Here is a 24,557-nt window from a genome sequence, read left to right on the forward strand (position 1 = left end):
ACATTGGGGAACATTCATGGGATTTTAAAAAGATTTTTCCCCCCTGATATTCTTCATCGGAGAAACTATGTAATTGCCTTGGTTCCATGACTATGCCTTTGTCCCCTTTATGCCTCCACCCCACGCTCCTCATCGCTACCTCTTACATCACTACGTAGTCATTTCCAAATCCAGTTTAAACAAGAGATTCTATTCTCTGCCATTTTTTTCCATTTTTCGTCTTTCCATTTTATCCATCTTTTGTATTGAACAATAAAAAGCATGATGAGAAAACAAGGTGCAAAATGATCTTTTCCAGATCCCCCAATAAAAAAACGCATGACACCTTGGGCTGCACCGCTTAATTACAAAAGGATGAATTCTTTTCTTCTACATCTGGAGAAAACATTGTCTGCATAACACTGATAGATTTACAGCTCCCAGTTCTAACCGAAGACTCAAGCACAGAGCAATTACGCAAAACATGGATGGAGAACCAGTGCCATGAAGTTTAGGAAGAGATGGCTATTCTCGTTTGGCACTAAAGAAAGGCCCTCGGAGGCCCCACTGTTTCAAATAAAAATCATACAGATAATAAACCTCAGGAAACTGATGTATGGTTAATCTTTACTCAAGCCTGGATCGTGGTCACAGAGTGATGATGTAGGCCTTTCACTCCACGTTACATCACATTTTTCTCTATATAATCCATCCAAAGAAGACTTATTTGAGGGTAGCATGCATGCACCCATCAGCGCATCTCGAACGCATCACTAACAACTATAAAATCCAGTCGAGAAATTGCTAGAGTTCTGCAATCTAACAGTAACCATGGAGCACAAAATGGAAAGACCCTAGTTGTAGATGGATTCAAATAAAGAAAAAACTAGGTAAAGAAAAGCAGTACATGCTCTGAGCAGTAGTAGCAATCAAGCATCAGTTTGACCCAAGCAGCCTTTCAAGAAACAACAAAGACAATAATTTGTGCTTACAAACTAAATTACGTCATTGATAATACGTGTGAATAAAACGACTTAGCACTGTTTATAATGTTGTGTTTAGTATCTCAAACATCCTTTTGGACTTACAAGTGGGAATGAAACGACAGCCAGGGCACATATCTATCATTCTGTAAAATGTATTGGTCCCATGACTCTAGTCTGTAGGCCAAACCCAAACAGAATAGAGGTCCCTGTGTGCTCATCCTGGTACCTAAGACCTCCTCCTTCCTTACTTTGCTTTCATGTACAGCTCCACTGAACACAGACCTCAGAGCTGAGTAGTTTTGTGGCCCTGACCACTTGGAGGCCATTAATCTGGTGGCTTAGCCACTGATGTATTGATGGCACAGAGCCGGTAAGCCCGCCTGCCTCACTCTCTCCATCCCTTCAGCTTAGGAGCTACATAGATACACAGGAACCTCCATCTGGCCTTATCAAAGCAGTGTTTACCTGCCAATTGCCACTGTTAGTCTTTTAGGGGCAGTGGCTATAGGTCACCAGATGTATTGACCAGTAGGGCAAAAATACCTGTGAGACGCATCAATCAAGCCATAATAGCCTCATAGCATACATGTGTGTTTGCATGAACTCTAAATAATAATAATCAGCAGCTAAATGGAAAAATAGAGCTTATGTTAAGATGATCTTTAGAGCAATAATACCCCAAAAGTAGGATAAGTGTGACTATATTATTATTTATTGTGGTGCTATAGGAAACCACACATAATTTCAGATGTATGCTTCACCATTTAACAACAAATTTAGTGGGGCAGTTTGGTAACTGCAAAACAGGAAAAGACCATTATCAATCATTTCAGGTGTTTATAGTAATTGGGTAATTTGTGCGCATGTAAATGTAATGACATTCAGTCTGCATGGCATCTCATTGTACTGCAGTTCAACTGCCAGATACATATTAAATCCATCGACAATTGTAGAGGTTCCAGATTAAAATGGTATCCTATACTTTTTGAAGTCTAGGAAAATGGAACATTATCTCTCCGGCATCTTTACAGTTGAGATGGTAAAAACACAGGAACATGCCTGTAATATCATCTTGACAAGATGGAGGAGAGCTGGACAGAGGTACAACACCAATTAGATACAGAGACCCTTCAGTTGGTACAGGAAGAACTTTCTCCAGGATGTAATTGTCCTCTCAATACCCCAATCTCCTGCAATTACCTTGAAAGGAAAGAACTTTATCTTACTATTTGTGAAAATCACACAATTTCAAGACAATGTCAAGCCTGTAAAGCTTTATGTGCTTTTGTTATAGTAGCTAGATCTGTTGATTTAATGAGAAAATCAGTGTGTTACTATAACGTTAACATTACTTTGCTTTCTAGTGAGGAGTAAGGAACTTCTTACAAGCTGTGAGTAAGTAGAATGAGTGGGATGGGGCTTAGCAGACAGAGGATGTAGCTGTGGAAAATGTTTAGTTTTCCAGCATGGTCGGATTAAAGACATTTAACCTTAAGCAGAACCCCATTTTAGACCACCCACTGATTCACTGGCCATACTGGTTGGTTTTGTGGCTACCTTCACACCTAGTTGTTACGTCTTTTATTAGTGTTGCGACAACACCAAAAGATATGAAATAGGAAAAAAAAAAGCAAAACTACGTAAACAGAGGCAGAGTGGGCTGAGGGCTATAGAGGTATGGAAGTTTGACAGTTATTTTAAAGAAACTGTTTCTTGTCTGTCAAAGGGGTGGGGATGGTGGGATCTGGTAGGAGGTACAAACTGTGTATCTACACCATACAATATTACCTACTGTAAAAAAAAAATCACCTACTGCACACAAGTGTGTCTCTGCCTTGAACTGTTATAAACCAGGGTTGCAAAAGCTGATATCGAACCATGCCCCCTATTCCTTTCCTACCCCGAAAAAACAATCTGCCTTTTCCACTGATCAGCTTGGAGATAACAGGATCAGCAGATCCCTTGTGCATTAGCAGAAGTGTGCACTGTTGCCCTGGTCCAAAAACAAAAATATCTAATAAAAATAAAGAAAACAGTAATACAATGACCAAGGATCTCTGACTCCAAGCTGACGATGTAACACATCATCTCTACCCGTTCTCTAATCCTCCTATGGCTATGTGTGATGGAACATAGAGAATGCATCTTTATCGCCACAATACCAGGACCAAAAACCTGGTCTTGTAATGCAATGGGCCCTTTTAACTCCGGCAATTGTGGTAAACAGTTACAGCAGAAAGACATCTGGGAAAAGACTAGCCTCCCCTGCAGCTTTCTACTCTCTGTCTTTTGCTTTATTTCACTGCCACTGTAGTCCCTGCATCCCCCACAGTAGGGCTGTTGCACATACAATCAGCAACATCAGCAGCAGCAGCAGCAGCAGCAGCAGCAGCAGCAGCAGCTGTGTTACGGGTCAAAAGCTGACCCTCACTCCGGCCTTCACAAGGGGGTGGGAGCTAGAAAAGTTGTGAAACTCTTACACACTGCTAAACACTAAACCCTACTACGCCCCCGGCCTGACAACTGCTCTTACCAATTCACCCTGATTTCTGTTGAATGCTACTCCTTCCTTGGTCCACTCACAACTCAGAGTAACTGAGGTCAGTTTGAGGTAATACACTAGAGCTCAACGTCCTGCAGGCAACTACGGTCACAAAGAGGGCAACTGGGTGGTTCAGGACCATGACTGTGTTACCGAGTTGGTGAGGTGTTACAGGAAAATATACAGTATTGAAATACTTCCTTAGTGTGACGCCTTAATCACACGTACATCACTTGTACGGAATCCTATTATAAGGACCTGTTTGTGCAATTAAAATGGTACATTTCATGAGCCCTATGTTGTCATCTGCTGGCACTTTAGATTTCAAGATTGCTCTGCATTCACACGGTTGTGCATGTGAAAGGAGAGAATGGGCTGTCTCCCAGGATGTGCAGCAAGCGCTTTATTAGAGCGGTAGTACCAGTAAATCAGAGCTCAGCTCTTCCTGGAACTGCTGCAACCTTTCCCACTGAGCACTATTACTGAACAATCATAGGCTAGCCATGATAATTAGCAGAGTATCTATCCTTCCAACCCTCCTGTCGCCCCCATCCCCTCTCTCCTGTCTGTCTCTCCATCCTCCTCCTACCCCTCCTCTTCTTAGAAATATCTGGTGGGTAAGCGGGTAAGGCCAGGCGCCCACTAGACATAATTTTGCTTGAGGATATCTCACAATACTTGCTGCAATATTTGTCTTGAAGTTGGCCAGAGTGACAACATTGGGTTGTTTATCTGACCACAACAAAAGCCTACCAACAAATATCAAGAATTATTGGGAGATTCCACAAAAATTTGAAAACACATCTGGGACACTAAAATTTTGTCATCTAGTGGGCACTTGGCCTAAGTCTTTGTCAGCAGGACTCATCTCCTGCATGTGTCTGAAAAACATTAAAGAGCTCTGATTGATATTTTTCTATAGCTATGACCAATTAGTGGTTGTACCCCAACAACAAACTATTGTAAAGGGCAAGAGAATTGGATTCAATCCTGGTACTAATGATCATTAATGGGCAAGGGTCAACACGGTTTGCATTCCTGAGACTGAGAAGCCAGTGTTTCAGCTGAGTCGGATCATCAGCAAGCCACCTTAATGCCTTTTCATGTAACCACTAATCTCTTCATTTACATTACTGTCTCTTTACCTCTTTCATGTTTCATTGTGTTTATTTGCCCTCGGCCGAGTGGAGACATTTTCTTTCCTCAGAGTTCAGTGATGCTTTTGGATTTCACTGAAGTGTAAAATAAGAGCAGTAACTTCATCCAAGATACAGATGTATTGTGTTAGTTAATGGGCCAGCTGCTGGGCTCCATTTAACACGATGTTCTCAAAGGTGAGGAGCAGACGACGGATGTGACTGAGTGGGTATGGTGGAGAGAGAGAGAGATAGGTGAGAAGTTTGTATAGTTATGTGTCTGCTCAATAGAGCGGGACCAAGACAGAGGGAGGGGTGTCAAGGCTTCCTTGGTTAAAGATTTCCCATCTGATAGTGACGGCACTTTCTCCTTTCCTATCCATGGCCGAGCGGCATCTGGAGTGGATTTTGTGCTAGCAGACACCGAGGAACATGATTACATTCGGCTAACTGTGCTCTAAACTGATTATGCATGTGCCAAGCTAATGGACTACATTTGCAAGAGGAAAAATAACATCCAATCAATCTCAATTACCGCCGGTTGCACCGGCCCTCGAGACAAAGAAGGTAGCCAGCTAACTCCCCATGCTCCTCCCCTTTCCCCCCACCCTTGACTGGAAGCTGAGGCCTGTGGCTGGGCCTGGTTAGGTCCCACCCTTTCTGTCTGGCCAGAACAGCCAGGGCCTGGGAGCTGGATTAGCTCCACTCATCGCACCTCCACACTAACACATAGCCAAGCCCTGAGGCCTTCTGCTGCTGGTATAAGGGCTATCAAATTCACACACAGTAGTACGTACAGGCTAACTGTAAAATGAGAATGAAAACCATGTTTGTTTAAGAAGAGAGAATCTAAGGGAAGAACTTCATATTCTAAAAACATACAGTATACAAACTAATTTTCGGGCTCCAACAGGACTCATCTGTTTGTGCTTAGGAATGACCATTCTTGGAGCTTGTTGATGGCCATCATGCTGTTACCAGAGCCAATATAAACCTGATGGTCGATTGGACCAAGAGAAAGTAAAAGTTAGTTGAACAGCAAAGTAATCTGTTGGAAGGACACATTGCGCTCAGGAAGGGTATGTCTCAACTAAGAACATAGCACAGAAGGGAAGACGGCATCACCCTCTCTCCCCCCACTGTGTGGTGGTCTGTGTGGCCAGGATGACTGGCAGGATTTTTCTGTGGTCTTTTGGAACATTCCAATAGTTGGGGTGGTGGGGGTGATATTTTTAGAAAGCCCTAATATGGGCCGCATACCACAGACTCTCAAATTATCCCATCCAGCTTAGCCCTCAGTTTAAACCTTCCTTTTTAATTCCAGTAATTACAGGCTCCAATTTATATGGAGCTATGCACACAAAGGGCCTGTTTAATGCAAACCAGTTTGATTTGGGTGAAGTGTCCCAGGCATCTCCCACATCATAGCTTTATTTATGCTGACTTGATGATTTATTTTCTCCCCAAAAAGGTTAAAAAACGGTGCTATTTGCATCGGATTTCTTTGGGGAAGAATAAATGAATGGTGATTTTCCTTTTTTCGTCTTTGCATAATATACCGAGTTGGGTTTACAGGCTTGTAGGGCACTCTGGATTTCAGCCTGTCAGTATCTGTACCAGGCTAGTAAATCAAATGCAGTATATGACGACTGTGACATTGTCAAGTGGGGAGCCTTTGCTGCCAAAGAGGGCTCACAACCATGTACTTGTTGTCCGTTAATCACCTTTGTGAGTCATAAATTATTGTAATAATTCTTGTCAACTCCAGAACATCTCTGTTTTTGACTTGTGTTTGGAAGGAGAGTTTATGAGGATTGCAGTATTCTCAGGATGGGAGAGCAGGTAATTTCTGGACAAATGCACACACTCTTACTCAGAAGATCAATTGGTTTTAAGAAATATGGAGCCATCTTAAGAGGCTTAAGTCATAAAAAATGATCATGCCTGGATGTGTTGTACATATTTAATCCCCCACAGTCTGAGCTGCAGTATGACATATGTCTCTTCTCTCTTAAAAACTTGTGCAAAAAGAGAGACGAAAGGAGAAAAAAAAAGTTTCTCTTCAGTCTGTCGGGCTTACAGCAAAGTGGAAAGCATAATGTAATATAAATGTACCCTATTCTATTTCTCTCCAAAAGGTGAGAGAGAGAGAGAGAGAGGGAGAGAGAGAGAGAGAGAGAGAGAGAGAGAGAGAGAGAGAGAGAGAGAGAGAGAGAGAGAGAGAGTGTGTGTGTATGCAAGAGCCTGCCTATTTCGGTCTAATGTGATACTGTCATTGGAATGTGGGCCAGTAAGCCCAGCAGCAAAGGCTAGGAGAAGATGACCATGGGCTGAAAAAAAAACACAAGGATGACTGGCTATGCTTTTCTGCTGTCTCACAACTGACTCAACACATTCACAGATTATGTTGCATATTTGCATTTCTATACATCTATAAATACCCAGTACATTTAAAAATGTTCGAGCAGTGCTCCTACTTGTCCCGGTGCAAACTGCATAGTCTCCACTCAACACCGCCTGTGTCCCCTGACCCGTTAACCTCTGCATTAGGAGCCCTACGTCACACCTTCCCCTTTAACACTTTCTCTCATACTGTGATTGCACTACCAAGGCTTTGTGGACAGGAAACATGTCTGTTATGCCAGTCGTTCTCAGGATCCGTTCATAATCCTGGAAGATTTTCTAATAGACACCCTGTTTGAGGGAGTTAAAATGGACCACTTCAACTTCAACTTAGTAATGTAATGTTGTGGCTCCTTTCTAAAAGATGTGACACTATAAAATACTAAGATGCCAAAAAGGTGTCAAACAATATTGGTTTAAATACTTTTCCTGTTTATTTTGTAAGTGTCAAACACTAAAGGCAAAATCTACGAGGAATCTACGAGGAGACAGTGCACATTACAGTATTGTTTGTTAGATTGTGTTGATGTGTATGTAGTGTAGGCCTATAGACAGGGAGTGTATGCTGTCATTGTTTGTAAGTGTTTTGTTGTATATGTTGCATGTGTGTGCATGTGCAGCTATGCCAGTTTAGGTTAAGCGCAGAGTGGCCAAAGCCGCAGACACACAGGATAGGTACCTAAGTGGAATCAGGCCTGTTAGATTTATGGCCATTTGTTCGGAGAGTGTTCATCCATTGGCTATTATGGAATGATTAGAGGAGAAGGTGAAGCTCCAAGTCCAGCAAAAATCAATACTGCTGTCGAGAACGATTCAGCCTTTCCCGCTCCGAGGAGTATTAGCACCAAACCTCTGTCTCCTCACACTTCTTCATTCGTCTCCTACTGATTCACCCCTAAGCTTCCAAACCAGCATCACCTGCCATGTTCTCCTCATGGCAGCAACGTGACCCTGCCTCTATGTGACAGCTTTGAAGGCAAGAGTTACACAACAAAGCTATCACATTCATGCCCTGGAAAAGTGCCTAGTTTAGTGGTGTGGCCTACTAATACTAGAACAGTTATGTGTTTTACAAAAGGATATCAAGTTGGTGGCCAGAAGGTTATGGACATATTTGTCATAAATCCTCCCAAATATGACACAAACACACTTCTCCTGGCAATATTATACAAATGGTCATGACGAGGTTGATTGGTGGCTGTGAAAAAGGAGGTTGAGGACCACTAACCTTGTAGAGTTTAAGGCTGGCCTCATGGCGGGTATTGACCGTGTGCATCCTCAACTTCTCCAGGCTGTTGGTGTAGTAGTCGCAGGCATTGCATTTCAGGTGCACCGGGTTGCCTATGGCCACACATTTCAGGCGCCATTCGTTGCCTTTGCCCCCTTCTTTAATGTGGGCTACAAGTTGGTACTTTTGCACATGCTTGTCTGTCTTGCAGTGTAGCTGGAAGTTGGCCTTAAGTTGTGTGGTGTAGTGGCACAACTTGCACTGGTGAGAGTCGCCCACCACAGCGCGCCACTCCTCCTCCGGTAGGCTGCGTTCAGCTCCCATATGCATGCCAAGCACATCCAGGTTGTCAGTGGTGAAGCGGTTGCATACTGCGCACTGAAAGAGCTTGAGGGAGGGGTCACTGGTTTGTGATAGACTTTCTCCAAGGGTCATCAGTTCTTCGGACACCAACTGCCCACCGCCCAGCCGCACGTCCATAGGGATCTCTCCACCTACTACAATGTGCGTGAAATACAAAGAGACAAAAGACAGAGGAAAAGAGGAAAGAAAGGTATTTAGATGCTGCATACATACACTTATAGTTGTGTTAGACATATTCAAAGTGTAAACCAGAGTTCTTTTCATAGAGATCACTTAATCTCTCTTAACTTTAATTTTACAAAAGGAAGTCATAGTTTGTCCCACTCTCTTAGCTAAAATGTCTTTGTTCAACTTTTAAAAACCACACTCTGTTGGTCAGTATGATATTAAATGGAGGATAGTATACATATATGTATTTATGGACCTATAGCTATCCTTGTTTTGAGTTAAGAAAGAACAAAGCCTTTTTTAAAACCCAGAGACCAAAACCTCACACTGCCAGATAATGAATGCACGCATTGCCCTGTTTGGGCAGGTGCACTTTCATGGCCTGCCTGTAAATCAACTTGAGAGGGCATGAGCGCCACAGAAAAAGCAAGTTATTTTATCATTACTGAAGAACTAAGGAGTTCCCAAGCACACATTACTGTAAATCAAATCCATAGCCCTTGTTCACTGAATAATAATATTAAAAAATCCTTCTCTGCTTGAATTCTTCTGCTTCTTTCGTTCCGGATTGACTCTAAATCAATATAGACGTCTAACAGATTAATTTTGCTTTGTACGATGAAGGGGGTGGGGGGCGGAGGCAAGCACATATCCTATGATACCAACCACAGAACTAAAATCTAAAAATATGAGGTAAGAGCAACCAGACTTTTTGCCTTTGCTTGCTGATCTTTAATCTTTCACTGCCCAGCCTGAGCATGCTGGCTTGACCCTGTCTGGCTTTACACTAAATTAATTCCAGCAGCTCCTTTTTATTTATTGCTGCAGTATGCAGCCTGCTCTTGGACTTTTCTCCATTACCTGAGTTTTTATAGGAGAGGGAGACCTTTGAGAAGCCCTCTAAAATCACTCACAAACTGAGCTCTCCAGTCATGGCTTCTTAAACTCTTGCTATCCCTGTTCTGTCTTTTTCTGCACCTTGCATATCTTCTTTCTACCTGGCTCTCACACACCATTAGTATGCAGATTCATGATTTACCACCGACCTGGACCGTGTTCCTCACTAAATTCTTGTTGTAGACTAGTAGAACCGAGAGCTGGATTTGTAGCTTTTTTATAAATGGAAACCAGGAATGTGAACCTTAAAAAATCTGTTCCATCAAGATGTTTTAAAGTAAGTAGCTGTGTGACTTGTCTTTTTGTGCTGTTTCACAGTCTACTTGAGACAACAATTTCCAGCACAAATAGCTAAAAGTCACTTCACTTCTTCACTCTTACTCTCTTGCATTCTATCTCATATATTCCTTTCAGTACACAAAAGTAAAACAAAATCCACAGTGATACCATGTAAAAGCATATCTAACTTTAACCATCTAGTCTGAGATCTTCTTGCGATTGCAGAATCAAGAGGCTTAATGAACCCTGTGTATCCTACTGTAGAATTATTATCAGTGTGTTGTGTAGGATAGCTTTAAGAGTTTCTTAAAGTCTGACCAGAGATGACACCACTGTCTTTATGGGCCCAGACTGTGTCATCATTGCCTCCCTTGTAACATGCTTATTACACCTCACAAAAACATGAACCAGATGGTAGAAGAGGGGGAAAAAAATTAGTCACAGCAATCAATTCTTGTTTGTGTCTTTGAACTGGTGACAGTTGTAGACAAGTCTGTACAAACTGTGGGGTTGTAACTGGTCCGCCAAACATTTTGTTATGCTGCTGAATTACCCATGCTGAGCCCTCTAACCTCCCTTCTTTGACCAAGATAAAATTTATAGCTGCAATTAAAAAATTGGAAAAAGTAGAGAACTCCAGTGGTGAAGTTCAGCAACAGTTTGGGAATAATGACCGAGGCTAGGACGCTGAGGGGAAGGGCAGGGAGAGGAGAAAATATATTGTTTTGCCGCAAAACTCATCTTTTTTGAGCAAAAGTGGGTATCTCAGATTGAACTTTGAAATTCTGACATAATCAAATCGATACAGTGTCACTGAGATGGCTTGTGAAGAAAAAATACAGTGCCTCTGGGCTTCTGTGCTACTTGGCACATATATATCTGAATGTACAGCTATTTTATTTGTAGATGAAAGTAACTGGTAGATTGGCCTTGTGAACAAGCAGGTTTTTCTATACATATAAGGGCATTGAGCATAGGAATACTGCTGTGAGGACTATTTTCATGGACATTATCAGTAATCAAAAATGGAGAGGGTCTGGGAAAGCCCCCTAGTGTTATATTTTTGTTACCTCCTCTTCTTTATTTCAGCAACTCTCTGCTTGTAAAATGTGAGAATTATGTCAAGTTCACGAGGTCAGGTCTACCTTAAGGCATGAGAAAGAAAGGCAGGTCAAAAGTAAAAAAGGGTGGTAAATTCCCAAGTAAATGTAGCATTGGAGATGGGCAATATGAATAGTATTGTGTTCCAGTAAAGTGATGCATTTGGAATAAAGATCAATCAAAAGAGACATATCTAAACTGAATGACATTTCTGAGAGCAAAAGAGGCAGAATGGATCTCACCAAGTGCAGGGGCTAGGGCAGCCATGTTGGGATCCAGGTGAAAGCTCCCCATCAGGAACTGGGCCTCGGCTCCAGCTGGGTCTATCTTGAGGCCTGGTGGAAGGCTCATATTCTGGGTCAGGTAATATTGGTAAAGCTCAGCCTCAGAGGGAGAAGGCATGGCTCCCAAGCCAAGCCGGCCATGCTGCATCTGAGACACATTCTGCTGGAGTAGCATCATGTTGTGCATGTGCTTCTCGCTGGTCATGTGGATACGCAGATTCCGTGCCACATTGGTCTCGTAGTCACATACCTCACACCGCCAAGTAGGTTTGCTCTTAGGCTTGGTTGGGGAGGGGGCCCCACACGGTCCAGCCATATGGGTGGAGGACTGTGTAGGATGGTGGTGAGTAGGGTGATGGCTACTGGCCTGGGTCACTGTGGGAACAGCCACCACTCCTCCTGGGTTATGTCCAAACACCTGCTCCTGCGAAGAGCAAATGGTGCCTCCATTCTGCAGCGTCTGCATGTTGTTTAGGTGCTTGTCCGATTGCATGTGGATGCTTAGGTTGCCCTTAGTGGTGGTTGAGTAGTTACACACCTAGAATATAAAGGACATTTTCTCTTGAACTGCATTAAAGTGACACATATGTTACTTTACAATATCATACTACATTATATTGCATCTTTTAAAAGCCTAAAGGGACCAATAACACAACAAAAAAGCATTGCTAAATTTTTTTTTGCTACATACCTCACACCGGAAGGGCTTGTATCCACAGGTATAGCTTTCTCCACGAGCCAGACGAGGGTGGCTCTGTCCACTGGTGCAGTATGAACAGGTGCCCCCAGAGTCTGGGTGCTTCTCTTTCATGTGGGCCTCCAACGTCTGCTGGTACTTGTAATGCCAGTTGCATTTCGGACACTTCAGTGTCTTGCATGAGTTGCGTGAATGCATCATGGTCATGTGACCACCCAAGGAGCGTGAGGAACCCAGAACGGTGTCACATTTAGGGCATTCTACCCCACTTCCTCCACTGCCACCAGGCCCATGGTTCTGTGAACACTCGCCCATCCCAGTAAAATCACAGGAACCCCCTGGGAAGAGGTGGGAGTGGCTATGAGATGAAGGGTGGAGGTGATGAAGATGATGGTGCATGTGGTGATGGTGCAGAAGGGCTCCATTTTCCTCCTCTCCCTCTGCAGGGCAATCATTTGGTTCTGGAGCTGTGGCACTATCTCGATTGGCACTTTCATCAGCAGCAGCATTGGAGGATAAAGGTGAGGAGGAAGGGCCAGCAGTGTCATCCTCGCTCCTTCTGACGGCAGCTACCGCCATTGCCGGGGGAACAGTGAGTCCCTGGCAGTTAAAGCTCAGAGGGAGCTCTGAGGTCCTCCCACCACCATCTACAGCTGAACCCTCTTTCTTGACAGAGGAGAAAGTAGTAACAGAATCTTTGCTGTTGAGTGTGGAACTGACCGCAGAGATGCAGGCAGAAGGCTGGAGAGCGCTACTAGGCATTAATAAAGGAGATTTGGAAATGCTTTGGTTTGAGACAGCTGGTTCCCCCGCTTCACCCCCGCCGCTGCTACTGTTACCATCACAGGCCACTGCTGAGCTTCCTGCCTCTACCTCGTCTTCCTCCTCCCCTAATAACAGTTCCTCTTCTTCTGAGCCTGATAGGTGTGCCTTGTTTTCATGTTCATCAGTGTCCCCATCCTCTCCTTTGCATGCCAACTCTTTCACTGCAGGTTCCTCTGTTCTTCCTCCCTGTTTGGGCAGGGCACTAGAGTCTTTGGCAGAGCCTGGGGATGAAGTAAGAGTGCTCAGCCCTCCAATAGAGAGGGATGAGCTTAGCAGGGTTTGTTGCTGCTGCTGTTGATGGAGGCCAGAGTCAGAGTCTTTGTTGAGGAGGCTTTCACTGCCCCTGCTGCTGCTTCCAGGCTCCAGATGAACACCACTAAATGTGCCATAGAAGCTCTGACTAGAGTTAATGGGGTGCGGGGTAGGTGACAGAGGAGTGCTCTTATTTTTTGGTTCCAGGAAACTGATGAGGGGTTCTTTGTCCTTCCCAATGCCCTGGATGATGGCAGATGCCTGCTTGTCCCCTAGTAGCTGCCGCTCGTCCTCACACAGTGTCATGCGGTGATCATGGACGGCATGAGTTGCAAAGGAACGCACATAGCCAAAGGACAGCTTGCAGATAAAACACATGAGAATGGGCTTACCCTTGCCATATAGAGCTAGCCCATCAAATTTGGAGAAATCCACGTTGTTGGGCACATCTTTGGATACACAGGATTTCTTGGCAGAACCATCGCTGTTCAGATAATCCTTGTTGCTTTTGTGCCGCACATCGAAGACACGGAAACTGTGCAGGACAGGGCTGAGCCCTGCCATGGTTGAGGTATTGGGGAAACCTTGGTCTGAATTGCCAAACCACTTCCTGAAGGATGAGGCTATGTGGAACGTGTTGATGATGTGCGGGTAGACTGAGGATGAAGTCCCAGCAGGTTCCCCCGGTTTTCCACCACTGGTGAGAGAGTTTGTGGGAAGCAGGCCGGGCACCATGCCCCCACCACTTTGGATCAACTGACTGAGACTCTCTACAATGTAGGCCGAGCCATCAGGCTGGTAGACTATCTCTCCAGCCAGGTTCTCCACATCACTACTCTCCTCTTCTTCTTCCTCCTCTCCTTCCTCACTTCCACTCTCAGGTGCTCCCTGCTGGCGTGTGGGCTGATGTCGCAATAGAGTGGGCATGCCCCCTCCCACTGAAGCCAATGGCACCCCAGGGAAGGGTTGAAGACTTGGGAAACAGCTGTCAATCTCCATTTCATCTAAGTCCTCAGATTCTTCCTCTTCTCCACAGCTTACTCCTTCTTGCTCTTCTTCCTCAAGACCTTCTCTTCTGGGATGCAGCTGGCCTGTGGCGGAGCTATCGCGGTGGGCCTGTGGTGATGTTCGTTTTGGCGGCTGCTGCTGCTGGGACTGCAGTTCTCTTACCCTGTCATGAGGTGCACTAGGATTTTGGGATTGAGAAGGGTAGGAAGCAGAGAGAGACAGGGGGTCCAAGGACGGTGCCTGGTTGGTGCAAGGGACCTGTGAACTAGAGTGATCGTTCCAGGGCTGTGGTGGTTGTTGCTGCTGGGAGGAGCCGAGCCCATCGTCTGTCCCAGAAACCACAGGAGACTCACAGCTGTCCATGCTGATGCCTACATGAGGCGTTCATCGCATCCAGGCCTGCAGAAACACAAATTGGGTGAGATTAAAGGTAACTGTTGCATGGTAGGGGTCAAATGTAAACATATACACAATGTGTATTACACACATATATAAGCAAACACAACTTGTCAATGTTGTAAACCTAAATGTTTATATTTTCTAAAATATAACTGCTTATTCAGAAAATATCAGATGGACAACCTATTAAAAGGACACTATGCATAGGAACCTCATACGAATAAAATCAAATATATATTGCATTGGGTGAGAGACAAAAGTCTGAGATATAATTGGAAAAATGACACCATGCTCATTACGCTAGATTAGGTACTTTAACACAATACCTGAGACAAGCACTAATAAGCCGTCCATGATTCATCTTCCTGCCATATCAGGAAGTTACCATCTTTTATCTTCACCTTCCAAACAACACCCCCCAATCTTATATTCTGCAAATCCCACATCCGTTTTTAATTAACTTGCAGTCAGAAAAAACTAGAAACAGGCGAACTTAATTGATCAAATAGATTCCTTGTGAGATAATTAGACACTGAGAAGCCACCCATCAGCCCAATGTGCATTTACATAACTGGAAAAAGGAAAAACTGCATCTAAAAAAAGAAAGTATCACCACTATCATTCCATCTTCCAGTTGTGTCAGTGCATGTAAGACGAAAATAATACATTTGCTTTATTGATATAGATATGTATGAACTTTAACAAGAGCAATAAAAGGCTTTTTTTCTGAACCCAAAATACATAAACTGGGTTGGGACTTCCCTGCAGCTGTGTTTAGATCTTCCATCCAATAACCTCTACGCTCAGCCTGGTTTCAAACACTCCAGCCATCGAATGCCTCTAAAATAATAAATGGGAACTGAGCATTCGGGAGCTGGCCATGCCCAGAGCATCTGAGAGGCCCAGCACAGGCTGCAATTTAGAGCACAGAAGAGATAAAATGATAGCACAAGATACTGCTGAGCTAATAATTTTATTAAAGAGATGCAGCCAACATTGATTAAAGGGGGCAATCCGGCTGAAACCAATAACTCTGGGCTGCCCTTTAACCCAACAGTACTGAATATTACATGAGCAAAGTTTCCCGGCACCAAGCTCACTGCCATGTCCCGGTTGATTAGCACATTCACTGCTTGCGCTTGATTTATTTACTTATTTACTTAGAGATGCAAATTTCAGCTGTGATCAGAATGGAGTCTACCCCCACACCCTAACATATTAAGCACTGAGGGAGAGGATAGATTGATAATGTCTGTCTGCCTTTTCATGAATGTCTGATGAAGCTTGCCTCCCACACAATATACCTGAGACCTATGCACTTAAACTTTCAAAAATAATGGACCTCTATTATAAAGATGTGCTTTTGTATTTGAACTTCAGAATGAACAATCGCAGGCGAGATGAGCATATTGCTGGCAAAGTAATAATAACGAAAGAGGTAGTAAAATGATAAAGCTATGGTTGTTGGTTAAATTTATAATATGACTGCAAAGATGATGTAGATGGTATTGTCATAAATACCCAGGGACATTTTCTGTCAGTATGGTCCACCTGATTGTTTTGTTTACACACCACAGAAGCCAACCCTGATGACCCTTGCCTTGCTTTGCATACAAAATGAAATGAATTAGACTGGCTGGCTTATTAACAAGATTGCTTTATACGGCCAGACATGATTTAGAGACGGCTGCCATATTGAGTGAGGGGATACTAGCCCTACTGGTCTGTATTTATTATCTGCTCCATTAATAAGAAGCTATGAGCTCAACAGCCATTTCACACGAATAGACTGAGGGCAGCGAGAGTAATGCAAGAAAAAATTGTGCCACATGTCAAACAGACAATGATTCTTCAAACTAAAAGCATCTGGATGAACTGCACAAAAATGAAATGGGGGAAAAAAAGCTGAAAATGTGAGTTGGCTAAAAGGACAGCCTCATTGGAAAAAGTCTCCATGTGTCCTGTCTGAGCATGGAGTGTTTCACACCTTGTTCCTGTAATCAAGTCCATCAGCCCCTCCTCTAGATTCCACTGCCTGTCTCGACCAAGCCTGGGAACACTGAGCCCACATGTACAACTACTAGTTAAGATCGTTAGTTCACAATGACCTCCAAAGTTCTCTACTCTCATCTTTGCATCGTTTTGAGTCCGAACACAGTGGATACAGTGTACTGTACAAAGTGTATGTTCCCATCCATTCCTATTACTGCTGTAAGATACCTGAAGCAATTAGCAGGAGACAGGATAACACAATGACTCTTGATCAGTGCTGGAGCTCTGAGCCAGCTTGGTGTGTCCACTGCTTACAGAAAACAGGATTGCCCTTTAAAATCAAGATGGTGTAATTCAATAACCTGCAGTGGTTACTGATGAGCAATGGGATTGTCTGGAGTCGGCAAGTCGCAGATGGGCCAACTGATATAACGCTGTTTGTCTCTAGGAGGTCTGCCTGGCTCAGTGACACCTGTTTAAAGCAGGAAAAGCTTTAATCTCTGGGAGGCACTAAACAAGTCGGGGAGACAGACAAAGAGACGCGGTCGAAGAAGAGAGGAAGTGGAAAAGGCCGGTGTCTCTGTGTGCTGACTGTGTTAATAACCACAAATCAGAATGATGGAGCAGCCCACTAAAGGTGACTACTGCTGAGTGGTATTATGCAAGGTTATATACTGTAATACGTTACTATAGTAAAGTTTTGTAAGTTTCTTTTGCATACTGGCACTAGTGCTGATTGCACAAAACAAGTAATCCTGCCATGGCCTCTGCCCTTGTGTTGTATTGTAATTTTGAATGTGGGCCCACTGAGTTGACAATAAGCAGGCTGTATGCAGCCAAAACAAGCCTTAGCTGACAATACAAGATAATCAGAGGGAAGAAAAGGCTGGATTCCTGAGCTGATCTGAGGGAGAGCATGCCAACGCACAGATCCTGACGGTAGAACTCACACTCCTGCAGCCACCTGCCTTCAAAGGCATTATGCCACGGTCCCTCTTGCTCTTTCTTTATTGCTCTTTTGACAAAACAAAACAAAAAGTCATACTCCTCCAACCACCCTAACAAAGCAGATAAGCTTGAATCTCGCAAAAAGGTCTCAGTCCTAATGAATATTGTCAAAGAGTGGGTCTGGATGTCATTTGGTAGGAAAGGAAAATTAGATAAGTTATAAGTTATGGGTCCTTTCATTAGTTGGGATTTACCGGCCAACTGAGGGAGGAATTAAAGGCTAAGGAACCATCTGATTATAAGCATGCCTGATCACCTGCCTGGAGGCCTGGTCTTGCCTTCAGAGGACCCTGCTCTCCAGGGTTTCCTGAAGGAAAAAGGTCAGACTCAACCCTCGCTGCAAATACTCTATGATGCAGGCTTGACCCTTACTTGTATTCGCATACACGTCAGCAGTGAGGAAACACCCCTTTTAAATGGGAAAACACAGTTTCCTAATACACCAAGAGGACCCCTAACATTACGCCAGATCTGATTTTCAATTGTCCCTCAGTGATGTTGCCTGTCTATGTCTGGTCTCTGAGCCATCACAGAGCTTGGCCAGCCACCGCAGGGTAAGGGGCGCTTATTGGAAAATCAATGGCGTGAACGCTAAGCAAGTTACAGGAAGATGTGGGAAGGAAGGGTTCTTATTGATAAAGCAGGGGAAGGCCTTTGATGTTGCACTAGGGACATGCTCATTGATGGGGGAACCATTGTAGTCCTCAGGCAGAGTGAGGTAGGTTTATCTCCTAGGTTTGTTCCAATTAATCACCAATAAAGGGGGGCTTGCAATGCACTCTTAAACATAAGTCAATTTTAATTCCAAACACAGCTTAAACAATTCTGGTTTTAATACTGTGACCTTATAGTGAGGGAATTTACATTTCCAACACTGCACTGCAAGCGTCTCTTTTTGCCTTTCTCTAGTCCGTTCGCTATTGTATCTACTCTATTCTCTGCCACAACTGACTGTAGGCCGCTAGCCTTTATTGAAAACAATAACCTGATACTAAACTGAGGAATAACTATGCTCACATGAGTGTGCAAGTATGCTAGCTAACAGGGAGATTGCTGCCACAATAACCGTACAAAATCTAGATAAATAAATGAATAAAATTACAATACAAAAATTATTAATATTTATCTAATGTTAACTGTATTATAACGGTTTAAGAAATAATTAATTCTGAAAGTGACATTTCAAGTTGGGAAAATGCATCTTTCAGTAACTTCGTCATGGAGTTGTGAGCCCAAAAACTTTGTCAACCAGGGCTATATACAACACACCATCATAATTATATTAGGTACATGGAGTTCTTGTTCTCTTTGATCTCCAACACTGTAAATCAGACAATTAACCATGTGCAGCATTGTTGTTTATTATGTGCCGTAAATATTCTGTCTGTTATTCTGCTAATGCAGACGTAAGGCTGCTCCAGTATTGCTCCAACTGCAGGAGGCAAAAAGTCACCTCAGGTCGATGGCACTCAGCCTGTAAACAGGGCTTCCCGTAAAATCAATGATCTTCAGTAGGAGCTATCAGTCTGTGGAACAGAAATAGCCATGGCTGTGTTGAGTCTAAGGCTGGGAAGAACAGAGCAGTGTGTTTACATGAGTGTGTGTGAGTAGGGGGGGGGGGGGGTGGCAGGCCACTGGCATGTCTGGGAGTATTTCTCAGAGATAGCAGAACTGAGGCCTGTAGCTTCTGTCATGCTGCGGCCAGTGGAAACCTAGAAGCATTATGTGCTGAAGACCAAGACTGCAGAACACAGATTTTATTAATATTGCCTTGTATGTGTACTTTATGCATTAGACTAGTGTTGGAACAAATGTATCACTTACAGCTAAAATAATTCTTGCTGATTACAATATGAGCAACTCAAATACCCAGGAGGCAATGTGCTGATTGTTTTAGTTTCACAGCATTCAATTGCAGTAACCATTTTGCTCTAGTAACACTGGCCAGAAAAAAAGCAAAATTGATTTGTTTGTAGTATCAATTGCCTCCTTTGTTAATAGACTTGAAATAGAACCTTGAAAATGATTTTACCCTTTACGCAACACCATCACATTCTGCTAATCCATTCCATATTGCAGAACGGAAGAAAAGTGATTTAAGGCAGAGCAGCAGTGAAATGTGCAGAACTGTATGGTACTCATACACAGGGCAGTCTGATAGGGATCTGATTGGAGCTCAGCTAACTTACAAAACCCTCTAGAGGGGATTTACACATGGCACAAAAGTGTTTCCTCAGTTTTGGAGGGTGTGATAGAAACAGCAGGCTGGTGTAATTAGAAGTAGTTCATTAGCTGTGGGTTAATTACTTGGTTCTGCAGAGTGTTGGTGAAAGACATGGTGGGGTGGCAAAGCAAAGGGAAGTAGCTAACACACAGCAGGAAGCTCCCAGTCTCCCGCCAATTAGCAACCTCCATGGGGCGGGCGGGGGTGGAGGAGGGGAGAGGGAATTCTCACATTCTCTATGAATGAGAAGCCTCATATAATTTCACTCAAAACTCAGTACAGTGGAAGATATAAAGGGTGAGCAGACAAAATGCATTCTATTTAAATATGCATGCTGTAAGAGACTGCTATATTACTGTTTTTGGAAAGAAAAACACATTTTCCAAAACATTGCAGTGAAAGTTTAAGACGAATACTAAAAATAAAATGACAACCAGGTTTTCTGAGGAATGCCAGATTAAAAATAAAACAAAGCAGGGGCGATTTTAATTACTACAAAATTAAGTACTTATTACAGCAGCCACAAGCTATGTTTCTTCATTTACAAACCACACTGAAGGACTGAACTGTATTATTTTCCTGTTATGTCCCGTGTGGTTTGTTTAGAAAGCTTTGTAATTTATAAGAGCATTAATTATCCTTGGAATTAAGGTATTGATGTATAATCAGAGAGCGGCTATTGGGCACAAGCTAACAATTGCCCTCAGGCAACCCAGTGCATAGAGCACACACAGTATGCACTTGTACACAGTGGGGTTTCTGTAAAATTGCAAGACACAGAGAGAGAGAGAGAGAGAGAGAGAGAGAGAGAGAGAGAGAGAGAGACGGAGAACTTCAATCCGTGTCTTTCAAATTCTTATCAGATTATTTAGATACACAGCCCCCATTTCACTCAATTTTAGACCAACAGACATGGATATTGAATGATTTGCAACAGTCTGACATGGATCTTCACATCCTTTTGCATGCCGTGCTGACTTTCCCATAGAGAGGAATGCAAAAGGGCTAAAAGAACACTTTGTACACTGGTCTGGCACTAATCAATCAGAAAACAACACACTGATTATGATCCTCGGGAAGATTTCTAGATGTAAAACAGTTTGAAATCCCATAAAAGAAATATGTAGATATGCAGTATGTATAACTGTGTTTTTGTAGTTTGCAGATTATCAGGAAGGATGGAGAGATAGAGGAAGTGAGATTGAGATATAGAGCTAGAGAGAAAAGTGAGAGAGCTAAAGTCACATGTCCAATGAAGGGTCAGGGACAAGGGGGAGATGTGCTGATCAAAGTCTTTGTGACCCAGGACCTTTATTTCAACTAATTATCAAATCTGCACCTATTTATATCTGCAGAAGGCAGACGTTCTCAAGAGAGGATGGAAATGAAATCTGCTAACTACAGTGCTTTTGGAGCTTCTGTTTGCACTCACTCCATTACATTTGTTTTAACAGGATGAGGGTGGTAAAGATAACGTCTGACAACAACTTGTTTGGGAATATTGTTGAAAGTAAAGGACAGAACACTTTGTACAGAGGACTGCAAAATGTGAAATATATAATAATGTAACTTTTTGAAGCTGGGAAACTGATTTGTGTCAAACAAGAAAATTATTAATTAAAAGACCAAATTTGCACGATGCCACACACACACACACACACACATACATACACACACATATATATATATATATATATATATATATATATATATATATATATATATATATATATATATATATATATGTGTGTGTGTATGTATATATACACATATACACAACTTCCCGCAGCATTGCAGTTAAGGCAAGCCAACCACAAACACAGTTGTTAAAATGATCAATACCATTGAAATATTAAACCTTAAGAAGCTGCATAATTGATCGGGAGCCCAATGATAAAATGGTTTATTATCACAATTGTGAGGCTCTATGTAGATGTTTTGGAGAGACCATCAGCTATCCAGCAACCAATGGTTGTGGCTAAATCCCCCCACCCTCACACCCCCAACCACAAACACACGTCCCACAATCCAATCACCACTCAGCACTGCTCCCTTACACTGCCATCCAAACCCCGAGGAATTGCAGGGATTGGGGCGAACAGGGAGATGTCATTACCGCTACTTCTACTTCCATTAAGGATAGCTGACACTGATCAGCATACCAAGCGCCTGTTGACAGAGAGACGGGAGAAGGGGAAAGAACAACATGGTAGCTCTGGGATGTGGTCTATGGAATCTCCAGCAGTCATGACAGCAGATGGGAGCATACAGTGGAGAAGGATTCAGGCTCCATGCAGGGATCATGCCCTGACAGACAGATAGGGGACATGGATAACATGTCTATAATCCTGGGCCTTTCTGTGTAATCTGGAAAACAAATACCTTAGTAATGACCTAGGCCTGCACCTGGTAAAACACAGGGTTCACTAGCACCTGGAATTAGACAAATATCCACTGCAGAGCATTCTTAAAGGGACACACTCCTTTAGCAAAACGCTCAACGTTTCAGAAAAACCCAACATATTAAATGAATGGAATATTTTGTTAGAATACATTTTCTACTGGCCTGGACTATACAGCTAACAGAAAACAAGTGGTTAAACTGGGACACCCTCTAAGGTGCATGGAGTGGTATGAGATGAGTTAAGTCACACAGCTCAGCAGTGCAGCAGTGAGGCAGTGCCAGCAGCCTGAGGGTTAGGCCCAGTGTTCGGTTAAGTGTCTAAACCTGAGGAGGGTGATAAGATCCCTTTTAGAAGCCATGTGAAGGCCAAATGACCAGGAAACCAGAGTAATGTGGGTGAAAGCTGTCCCGGGTGAGATGTGGAAAGTCATGCCGTGTTATGTGTGGAAAATGGAAACTTACTATCTCTTTCACACGCCTCATACTGAGGAGCGGTGCAGTCCCATACACATACATTTGTATGCGCACATATACCACCACACATACGTACACATATATTCACACAGGCAACACACACAGATAGCAGGGATTGGTGTCCCAGTGAAATCATTCTGTGGAAATGATTTCTTTGCAGAAAAAAGGCATGAAAGCCAATCGTGACCTGGCCTCTAATTTTAGAGTAGGATATCCTGGATAAATAATTAGAGGGTTCCTTTGAAGACCCTGCACAGGCGAACCATTCACTTCCCACTTCACATTTGCTAAAGTCATTAATGACAACGATTTTGAAGGGAAAAGCGAAAATCTTTCTGGTACACAAATACTTTTTTTTTATGAGGCCTGGCCCAAATTCCTCTCTGCTTAGCTGAAGCCCTTATCCTGGGAAAAAACTGGACCCGTTTTAAATCTCAGGGGAAAAGTGTTTTCTATTGCCCTCTTCCACTGCTGAACTATAACAGTTCATAAAGTTAAAAGAATAATGTGCCCTGTGTTTTAAAAGTTGAAGTGAACTCACAATGTTGGGACACTGCCAGTCAAAAGACTGTAAAATCAAAGCAAAGAGAGACAACAGGGTCACGTTTTTCATTTGAGAATGACAAAGGAGTGGTATCGCGAGCCTGTTTTGAATATTAAAAGCATCCCAACATTAATGAACATCACTGACTTCTTAGACATGGATATCCTTGAGCCAAAGTGGCGTCAGCAGTTAGTGCTCCCACTCACAGCATGCAGTGAACAATTCATTGGGAATAAACAGGACGAAATCTGACAAGTGGAATTACATTTATCACATTCAGATTGGTCTCATTCCCAACAAAGGACAATAGACTCATCAAATTATGTATAATTTATGTTATAAATTCCTCTGCATACTGCTGGAGCGTCTTAGAGTATTTCTTTGAAACATGAAAAGAAACGATAATGTAACTTCATGAAGACAAACCCACTGAGCCCTTGTTTACATGTCAATCGGATGTCTCATCTTTATGCTGGCAGTTTATAAACAGAGCACTCATAAATCTGATTTTGATGCAATCATCATATTAATAGGAGAGCAGAGCTTGCCCTACAGTTTACAAGGACAGATTCCTAGGCAAACCTTGGTTTGGAGTGCATTCCTTCTGAGAAGAGCAGCAATGAGGAACTGTCAATATAGGAAAAAGGGCGAAAACAAGAAAAGAAAACAACTTGTTAAGTGTATAACAAGGTGGCCTGTAGGGCAATGCTGAAAGACACCTCAGCACTTGAATCTGAAGTGTGCGAAGAACATCAAACAGCATTTCTGTAGCTACGTTGAGCACTGACACAGCCGGCCACGGTATTCAGAGACCTTTGTGTTAGGAGAAATACTACAGTTTGGCAGGAAATAAATAGGTAATCAAACAAAACTAAAAGACGAAGAGACAACAGTTCCTCATGTAGGAATCATAAGTGTTCATATGAGCGACAGACCTCCAGGGAGACCTGGCTAACATTTTAAAATACAATTGCCAAAAATGAAGCAGTCCCTGTAACATAATCCCTATTTTTGAGTTGTATAGTTATGTGTGTGTGTCTGTGTGTGTGTATGTGTGTGTGTGTGTGTGTGTGTGTGTGTGTGTGTGTGTGTGTGTGTGTGTGTGTGTGTGTGTCTATGTGTGTGTGTGCGTGTGTGTGCGTGTCAAAAAGAGAGATGACACTTGGGTAGCAAACATGGCCCACAGATGGAGAGTGAGGGCCAGGGTCAAGGCATCTTTACTGCACAGCAGCTGAGTGAACATCAACAAATATATGGCTATTAAAGCTGTTGGCAGCTCAGTGTTTGCACCAAAACTTGGCACAGTGGTGTCTACAAGTGTCCAAGAACTTTGATCTGGGGAGGCAGATGCCCATGTGCTGGGA

General features: G+C 43.1%; 1 protein-coding gene across 2 annotated transcripts in view; it reads right to left on the reverse strand.

Annotated features, from left to right (window-relative positions):
- The window catches only part of zfhx3b (zinc finger homeobox 3b), an 87,525-nt gene extending 72,992 nt beyond the window's left edge, over nt 1–14,533 (reverse strand). For both annotated transcript variants that reach the window (XM_068595979.1, XM_068595978.1), the window contains exons 1-3: nt 12,058–14,533; nt 11,325–11,904; nt 8,275–8,771 (exon numbers count right to left, since the gene is read on the reverse strand). In XM_068595979.1, coding sequence (XP_068452080.1) covers nt 8,275–8,771; nt 11,325–11,904; nt 12,058–14,511 — 3,531 coding nt within the window. In that variant the 5' untranslated portion in view covers nt 14,512–14,533. The remainder of the gene's footprint in view (nt 1–8,274; nt 8,772–11,324; nt 11,905–12,057) is intronic.
- Nucleotides 14,534–24,557: the final 10,024 nt, after the last annotated feature.

This window comes from Clinocottus analis, unplaced genomic scaffold (genome assembly GCF_023055335.1).
Source record: "Clinocottus analis isolate CAN_PGR_092001 unplaced genomic scaffold, fCliAna1.0.p SCAF_33, whole genome shotgun sequence".
Taxonomy (NCBI): Eukaryota; Metazoa; Chordata; class Actinopteri; order Perciformes; family Cottidae; genus Clinocottus; species Clinocottus analis.